The 8,971-nt window shown below is 40.1% G+C and overlaps 1 protein-coding gene across 1 annotated transcript in view; it reads left to right on the forward strand.

Moving 5' to 3' along the window:
• wipi2 (WD repeat domain, phosphoinositide interacting 2) overlaps positions 1-5,956 on the forward strand; it is a gene marked incomplete at its 5' end in the record, with an annotated part of 14,204 nt that extends 8,248 nt beyond the window's left edge. The window contains 4 exon segments of the mRNA XM_014012869.1: positions 74-238; positions 3,190-3,297; positions 3,467-3,564; positions 5,770-5,956. Coding sequence (XP_013868323.1) covers positions 74-238; positions 3,190-3,297; positions 3,467-3,564; positions 5,770-5,882 — 484 coding nt within the window. The 3' untranslated portion in view covers positions 5,883-5,956.
• Between the last annotated feature and the right edge of the window lie 3,015 nt (positions 5,957-8,971).

Here is an 8,971-nt window from a genome sequence, read left to right on the forward strand (position 1 = left end):
TGTGTGTGTGTGTGTGTGTGTGTGTGTGTGTGTGTGTGTGTGTGTGTGTGTGTGTGTGTGTGTGTGTTTTCAGGCCAGCAGAGGAACCCACCACATGGGGAGGGTATTTGGGGAAGGTCCTGATGGCGTCCACCACCTACCTGCCGTCGCAGGTCACAGAGATGTTCACCCAYGGCCGAGCCTTCGCCACAGTTCGCCTGCCTTTCTGCGGGCACAAAAACATCTGCGCCTTAGCTGTGTGAGCATGAACACGCCATCACAAACATCAGTTTGGGTTTTACTGGCCTTTACTTCCAGCGGTTCACTCTGATTCCATAAATACACACTGCCCCAGAGAATCCAGTTCTGCAGAACTTCAGAATCAGCATGCTAACATGTAGCGTCCACGTTTACTCCTGTAAGCAGTGAGCGGAACCTGATGTCAGGTCTTCTTCTGCGCATGTGGGTCGTATCGGTGCTGAAGAGAGTTCACGCTGGAGTCTGATGGAGGTCACATTTAAAATTTAATGTGAACGTCCACAAAAAAAAATCTAATTTGAGCAAAAAATCTAAATTAAGCATTAAGACCTGCAGTGTGACTGTAGTCTGTAAGATAAACTTATACCCAGATAAGAGAAAGATGAAGGATTACTTTCTTACATTTTTAATGAAATAAAGAGAGTAAATATATATTTGGAGAAAACCAGTAAAGATTTGCATTAAAAAGAATAGAACAAAAACTTCTGGAGCTGTTGAGCACATCAATGGATGGATCATCATTTGAGCTTGTATCTGGTGTCATGCAAGACGTGCTGGCAGAGGAAAGAACTGCTTAAATCTCAGTGAATTTTCTACACAATCATCTGTATACAGGTCCTTCTAAAAAATTAGCATATAGTGATGAAATTCATTATTTTCTGTAATGTACTGATAAACATTAAACTTTCATGTATTATAGATTCATTGCCCACCAACTGAAGTAGTTCAAGDCTTTTATTGTTTTAATATTGATGATTTTGGCAAAAAAGTAAAGAAAAATCAAAAATACCTATCTCAAAAAATTAGCATATTTCATCCAACCAATAAGAGAAAAGTGTTTTTAATACAAAAAAAAAAGAGTCAACCTTCAAATAATTATGTTCAGTTATGCACTCAATACTTGGTGGGGAATCCTTTTGCAGAAATGACTGCTTCATTGCGGCGTGGCATGGAGGCAATCAGCCTGTGGCACTGCTGAGGTGTTATGGAGGCCCAGGATGCTTCGATAGTGGCCTTAAACTCATCCAGAGTGTTGGGTCTTGGGTCTTAAGCTCATCCAGAGTGTTGGGTCTTGTGTCTCTCAACTTTCTCTTCACAATATCCCACAGATTCTCTCTGGGGTTCAGGTCAGGAGACTTGGCAGGCCAATTGAGCCCAGTAATACCATGGTCAGTAAACCATTTACCAGTGGTTTTGGCACTGTGAGCAGGTGCCAGGTCGTGCTGAAAAATGAAATCTTCATCTCCATAAAGCTTTTCAGCAGATAGAAGCATGAAGTGCTCCAAAATCTCCTGATAGCTACATTGACCCTGTCCTTGATAAAACCCAGTGGACCAACACCAGCAGCTGACATGGCACCRCAGACCATCACTGACTGACAACTCTTCTTGTTGTGCAGCATTTTCTGCCACACTTTTTCCTTCCCACAGACTTCCCACTGAGGTGCCTTGATACAGCACCCTGGGAACAGCCTATTCATTCAGAAATGTCTTTCTGTGTCTTAACCCTCTTGCTTGAGGGTGTCAGTGATGTCCTTCTGGACAGCAGTCAGGTCAGCAGTCTGACCCATGATTGTGGTTTTGAGTAATGAACCAGACTGGGAGTTTTTAAAAGCCTTAGGGATCATTTACAGGTGTTTAGAGTTAATTTGTTGATTCAGATGATTATGTTAATAAGTCATTTAGAGAACCTTTTCATGAAATGCTAATTTTTTGAGATAGGGATTTTTAATTTTTCTTTACTTTTTTATCAAAATATCAATATTAAAACAATAAATGGCTTGAACTACTTCAGTTGGTGTGCAATGAATCGAAAATATATGAAAGTTTAATGTCTATCAGTACATTACAGAAAATAATGAACTTTATCACAATATGCTAATTTTTTGAGAAGAATCTGTAAATAAATAATGTGAAAGAGAAGATCCCTACAATACAATAATGAACCAAAATGTGCTTCAGAAAACTGAAGGATCCACTTAAAAATATATAAACAGAAGGTTTTGATGTGACCTTCACTTTCTCCCAACATAAACATCAGAAAACTGAGTTAACCTCAAACAAAATGTATAAATTAACACCATATCAAAGATTTAATGCTGGTTCTTTTGGCAGAAAATACTTCTGCTTCTTACATCTCGCTTCCATGTTGCCTGCTGGAAGGGAAGGAACTCTTCGTGGAGTCCTTCCATTGTAACAGGCAGAAAATTAATTAGCGGTTCACATTATTCTCTGTGAGGTCTGAATACTGGGTATTTTTGCCAAATGAGCTCCTGAACCTTAATAAACCACTATTGGGATGTTATATATGATATTTCAAAGTGGTGTTTATTTACATTTTGTGTCTTTTAAACATCTTTACCTTTATTTAAAAGTGTTTATATTACTCAGTAATTACTAATCACAGGAGTATAACCATTGATGTACATTAGATTTTGCTCCTTGGTTTAAAGGGTTAAACTTCAGGCTCTTTGTTAAACTAGTTCCATGAAATGGCTGCACAGACCAGGCCATCTTTAAACCACAGATGGAGCCGTTCAGCTTTCAGAAGAGAAGCGAGCAGTTTGGAACCAGAAGAGACGTAGCGCAGAAAGTTTAATGTGTGACAGAAGTCTCCCTCGTGTCATTAAAGGAAAAAAAACTGTAATGCATCACCTCACTTTTAAAATGTATTTATTTTATTTTTATTACCTCACTGTGATTAAATCTGTGCTCATGCTTTAGAGTGATGTGCTGTTTCTGCTGAGGTCAGCTTTTTATCATTTCTTTTCTTTTTCAATTTCTGTTTGCTTTTGTTAAATATTAATCACTTCCTGTTTGTAAACTGTAACCCAACTGCACAAATGCAAATGAACAGGATGCTGTCCTGCCAGCTGCCGGTCAGCYTCAGTAAAACTAGACTTTTATTCTTAACAGGATGTTCATGCGTCTCTGTTTTACTGTTCCAAATAAGGATTCAGAAGATTCCCAGGCTGCTGGTTGCTGCAGCTGATGGATACTTGTACCTGTACAACTTGGATCCACAGGAGGGAGGAGAGTGCACGCTCATGAAGCAGCACAGGTAAAGCATGTGGTTTGGAAATAAAGAAGGAATTAGTTTATAAGATAAGAGATAATATAGACCTTTATTGTCATTGTGCAGAGCACAGAAACCATGTGTTTTAATGGTTTCCAACCTGAAGGCTGCTTTTGTTGGACTTATGTTCATTGTTTTTTGTCACTATCTTTAGATTAGACAGCAGTACCGAGACCCCCAATGAGATCTTGGAGCAGGGGTCACATGATCGCCCCCTCGTGGCCCAAACCTACAGTGCAGCTGTCACTAAAGGTAAGATACATCGATGGCAGTAAATGACTTTTAATTAAACTCAAGGAAAGAGTTTTATGTTGATACAATAACTCTGTCATTATATGTAAAATGTGTCTGTAAGTACTGTAAGCTGTAATAAACTGACTCTGTACAAATTTAACTTTTTTATGATTTTCTGCTGTGTGTAATGCACTGACTGCAGCTTCAAAAATCTACATTGTCTTTATTAAACACCAAACAATAATGTGTTTATCACTCACTACATAAAGGTGGATGATTGTGTAATTACTTCTGTTTGAGTGACAGTGTTTGTTAAAATATCTCTGATAAATGTTTAAAGTTAATTCAGTTCAAGGTGGATGCTTATTCACATTAGCCAACTTGGAAATGTCTATGACTCAGTCAGTTGTGCAGGTTTTGTACCACCACTCTTCTATTTCTGGATGAAATTGTCTTAAGTTCTCCTATAATTTTATTTCTGTAAACTTTGTGTGAACTTAGCTAAGAATTCAAAGACAGAACCCTGAGCAGGGTTAAATCATGTTGGTCATGCGCCGTCCTTTGCTCAATAGAATCTTATTCTTTTATGAATGTTAGGCCACACTGTCCGTTTGTAGATTCTTCTTCATCGGTGTTCGGCGGCTCATTCTTCCAGTCTGCAGACTAGTATCAAAACTAGGAATCGAAATTTAAAAATTTGAACGATTCAGGGAGAATTGTAACGTCCCAGTTCCAATCGAGACTCGATGCCCAGCCCCTGCGATTTATATTGCAGTAAGAAAAAATACAGGAATTTTTAACAGATGACTTGAATAACRCTTTAAGTTTTGCCACCATCTTGCAAACGTGAGTCGTGTTTTACCACCTAACGTTTTGCCTCTGTGTTTATTTTCTCTTTTTGTCACACTTTAATATAACRGTATTTTACCTCTTTTCCCTCAGTTCTCTGCAAATTTGCTCATCTTCCTGGTTTTCATCAAGATCCTCGTTGTCTTCCTCCACAGCTCGAGAATTCACTGCCGTTATTGTCTCAGAAGTTCAACAACAAAATGAAACATTTAGCTTTTTTGACACGAAGCAACTCGGAAAAGCAACCCGACAAAATAAAAACAGCAACACGAGTCCATTTCTCTGTTCACAGAACACGTAGATTTAATTTGCCTCCTACATCTCAGGACCTGCAGTGTGATTATTGCACACGCTTTGTGATGATGCTCAAACCACAAATCCTGCAGCTCTAATTTTGACTCAAACTATCATAAGTGCTGAGTCAGGATGAACGTTGGCAGCACGACGGCTCAGTGGTTAGCACCGACGCCTCACAGCAAGAAGGTCCTGGGTTTGATCCCCGGTTCGGACCTGGGGTCTTTCTGTGTGGAGTTTACATGTTCTCCTCYTGCTTGCYTGAGTTTTCWCRGGGTGRTSRGGTTTCTCCCACCCCTAAAACCACGCATACATGTCAGCTTGTACGGATTGTCTGTAAGTTATAAGGAATTTATGTCATTTTGCAGGTATACAGACGTATAGAGCAATCTCACGGATTTTTTCAAGTCTTACGGATATTTTAAAAACCTCATTTTCAAATTTATCTAACATGTCAGAACCTGTAGGACGATTTAAAAACAATAACATCAATAACATCAAACAGCCATCTTCCAACTTGTTCTGCCGCTAGAAATAAGTTCCTTTTTTCTCTCTCCTTTCCTCCTGCTTCGCAGCAGGAGCTTTCATGTCCGCAACTGACACCCCCCACCCCCCGCGGGTGCGAGTTGTATGGACTTTTTGCAAAATTAATGGATTTTTAGGGCTCTTTGTACAGGTAAACGTCCAAAGGTGTTGACATGTATGAACATGTCCAACAGGTTGTCTTCAGGCCTCCCTTGAAAAAAAGAGATTTCAATGGGATTTACCTGGTTAAATAACAGTAAAATAAAATGACGTTCTCGGAGGGGGCTTGTTGTAAGATGAGACATGAACTAAACATGAATTAATTTAGAGAAACAGCTTAATTCTGATCAAATGACTTCTATGAGCGGGGCCAAGAACAAACAAAGTAAGAAATAAACTTTCCATAAAGACTCACTTGAAAAGATCTGAACTATCCTTTAATAATCACCTGTTTTCTCACCGTTCAGTCGTGGTCATTTCATCTACCTTCTAAAACTTAATGCGAGTCTTGAGGTGTTTGTCGTATTGCTTTTGATTGTTGAACTTGTTGCCCAGGTTACTGCGAAGAGCAAGGCGCCGTGGGAGGGGCGGGGCTCGAAGAAGACCTCAGCGACCTACGCTTGGAGGAGGAGAACGAGCAGCCGCCGCTCATCCTGGAGACTGACTGATCCGACAGGCTGACGGTGCAGAGGGCTCCTCTGGTGCTGCTATCGAACATCAGACCCAAATGGGGTGGGGTGGGGGGGGGTGCTGGATTTAAGGATGAGGGGGTGGGGCTTGAACAACCTCCCCGTCAGTGTATCTGTTTATTTCTCTGTTCACGTACAAACTGTTATCCTTTCCTTCCCTCCTCTACCCACCCCAGTTTACCTGTGCAGGTTAAAACTGAAGCTTTGCATGTACATGTGCCAACAGCTAAAAACAAAAGAAAAACATGCTCCATTTGTAAAAACGAACCCCTGTGAGTGTGGTCCAAACAGAAAAAAATAACACCGTAGCTGTGTCTTATTACTAGACACACACACACACACACACACACACACACACACACACACAGATGCAAGCACTGTGTAAAATGAAGTGATTGTGTAAGTGCCTCTCTTGCCCCTCTGTCTTTTTTTTCTTCTGTTTTAAAAGGGTGCATTCTTTAAATTAATGTAAAAACAAAATCATTTTTAGTGATAATTGTGAGTGGACACTTTCTATCATGAAGCGTTGCAGAATGTGGCGTCCATTAAGATTTTTGAAGCTTTTGGCAAGAGGACTAAATGTGTGCGCGTGTGTGTGTGTGTACACACATTAGCAGAACATCTAGTAATAATTCTAATATTAAATCACCCCCTCCCTTTTTGTCCCCACTCTTGTTTGCACCCTCCAGTCAGAGGGTCCGGTCCCATCTTCAGCTCCACAGACCTGCAGTCATTGGTTCATCTTTTTCTTTTTTTTTTTCTCTTTTTTTTTACTTTTATTGTTTTTAAAAATCTTAAGAACTAATCCTAACCAATGATGTGTCGTTGACGTGGTACTGTGTCCATACATGAAAGAAACATGATGAGAGGTGAAAAGCTGTAAAATAAAAAGTCCATTCTTCATCCTTCTCTTCATGTCCYTACATCACTAAATATACATGCACCCTGTTGCAAGGCAGCCGCTAAAACTCAACACTCTGGGACAAGTTTGACTGTCGATTATACTCTTGAGTCTGACCGACCGGTCCAGGATGCTGCGTGGTTTGCTTGTTGGGTGTCTGGGGCTGCTAAACAAAAGAAGGTTAGCCGTGGAGTTTCAGAGCGTCAGGCATTTTCTAATGATTTTGTACAAAATGTGAAGCATTCATCTGAAACTAAAATAAAATAAATTCTGTATTGATGTAAYAGGGTTTCTTTATTTTTATTTACCYTCTTACATTTAAATTAACGAAAAGTTTGTGTTAGAATTGTTGCCGCTAAAATATTTACTTTTTTAGTGTACGATGGTAAAGAATATTAAAAGAATGCTACATTTTTGAAAGTAAGATCATGAAAGGGTAAGAACGTCTTACCTGTTGCAGATGGCTCTTTGAACGGCCTTAGTTGTTGCACGCAGTTACTGGATTTATTTAGGATTAAAACACTGTAAAGGAAGTCGTGGACAAAAGATAAAGCATTTGATTTCTCAGGATGCATGTTTTAAACACTTTAGGTTAGATTTAAACAAAATGATTAAAAAAACTAACCTAAAGTGTTTAAAACATGCATCAGATTTTACCATGTCATTTTTTTTATTGTTAAACAAAAACAAACTGAAAAGATGTGTGGAAAAATTAACTCCAGCTCAGAATTCAGTAGGGTTACAGAGGCCATGATCTGCTGATCAGATCAGATTTATTAACTCGGATGTTAAATTCATTTTCACCGAGGACCACATGAGCATTGTGGTGGTCCTCTAAGGACCAGCCGTAACTAACTTCCATGTTTCGTGTTTAACTTCACCTAATGTCATGTTCCTCCTCGTATTGCWACGGCTGAGCACCGTTTACAAATAATAGTTGAGCTCTGTGGTATTTCTTGCATATAAACGTTTTAATATTTGCTTGTATAAACACTAAGTGTACGACTGACTAAATGTGAAATAAATAAATTCAGAAATACTATTAAAAGTAAGACTTTTACTCACTTTGAGTGAGTGTCTCACATCTTGAATTCTGAACCCACACTTCCTGATGGAATTCCCTCTGGAGAGGCATTCCAGTTTAAATTTTCAACTTGTAAGTGAGAAACTCCCATTTCCCAGAACAAATAGGCAACAGCACAGGTAGCCAGCAAAAATGCAGTGAAATGGAGATTTTACATAATGAATTTCACCTGCTACTCATGAGCCCTGTTCATCTACACCTGGTGGTGGGGCGCTGTCATTTTGCAGGTAAAATAATTGACATGCATTGTGGGAGATACAGTTTATGGTCAACGCTGGCTTTAAAGCAGCTTTTGCAGGCCTCATAAAATGCTGTGGCGGGCCACATTTGGCCCATGGACCTTGAGGTTGACACGTGTTTTAACTGATCGTCGTGTGTGATGGGACGTTTGACAGGTTTCTGCTCTGGAGCAGACAGATGTGTGGCAACACAACGCTAAGGTAGAAAGACATCAGCAATGACCTCAGAGAAGCAAGTGATGGTCATTTACAAACAACATCAAACTGCAGTCAATTTATAGTAGGAATGATTATTCATAAAAAAAAAACATTTGACAACCGTCAGGAGTGAACGTTCTGTGAAATTCACCCTAAGGTCAGACTGTGCAATGCTCAGAAAGAGAGATAGACAAAAAGCTCTATCTTAGAGGCATTAATTAGCAGGTTTATTGTTTGTGTTAATGACTTCATTTAGAAAAAGACTTAAATGGTAAGATTCTGGTTTCCACCCACAGTCCAAAAAAAGAAGAAGAAGAAGAAGAAGAAGAAGAAGCACGTTTAGGGTGTCTTTAGGCTCAGGCCTCCCTAGATGGTGGAGGGGTGATGATTTGGGCTTGTTTTGCAGCCACAGGACCTGGTTGTGTTGGCTCACGCGACTCTGCAATATCGCATGGACATCAGGGGTAGTCCCCCTGGATTGGCAGACTGGGGTGGTGGTCCCCCTGTTTAAAAAGGGGGACCGGAGGGTGTGCTCCAATTACAGGGGGGTCACGCTCTTAAGCCTCCCTGGTAAGGTCTATTCAGGGGTCCTGGAGAGGAGGGTCCGTCGGATAGTCGAACCTCGGATTCAGGAAGAGCAGTGTGG

The sequence above is a fragment of the Austrofundulus limnaeus genome, unplaced genomic scaffold (assembly GCF_001266775.1).
Source record: "Austrofundulus limnaeus strain Quisiro unplaced genomic scaffold, Austrofundulus_limnaeus-1.0 Scaffold96, whole genome shotgun sequence".
Taxonomy (NCBI): domain Eukaryota; kingdom Metazoa; phylum Chordata; class Actinopteri; order Cyprinodontiformes; family Rivulidae; genus Austrofundulus; species Austrofundulus limnaeus.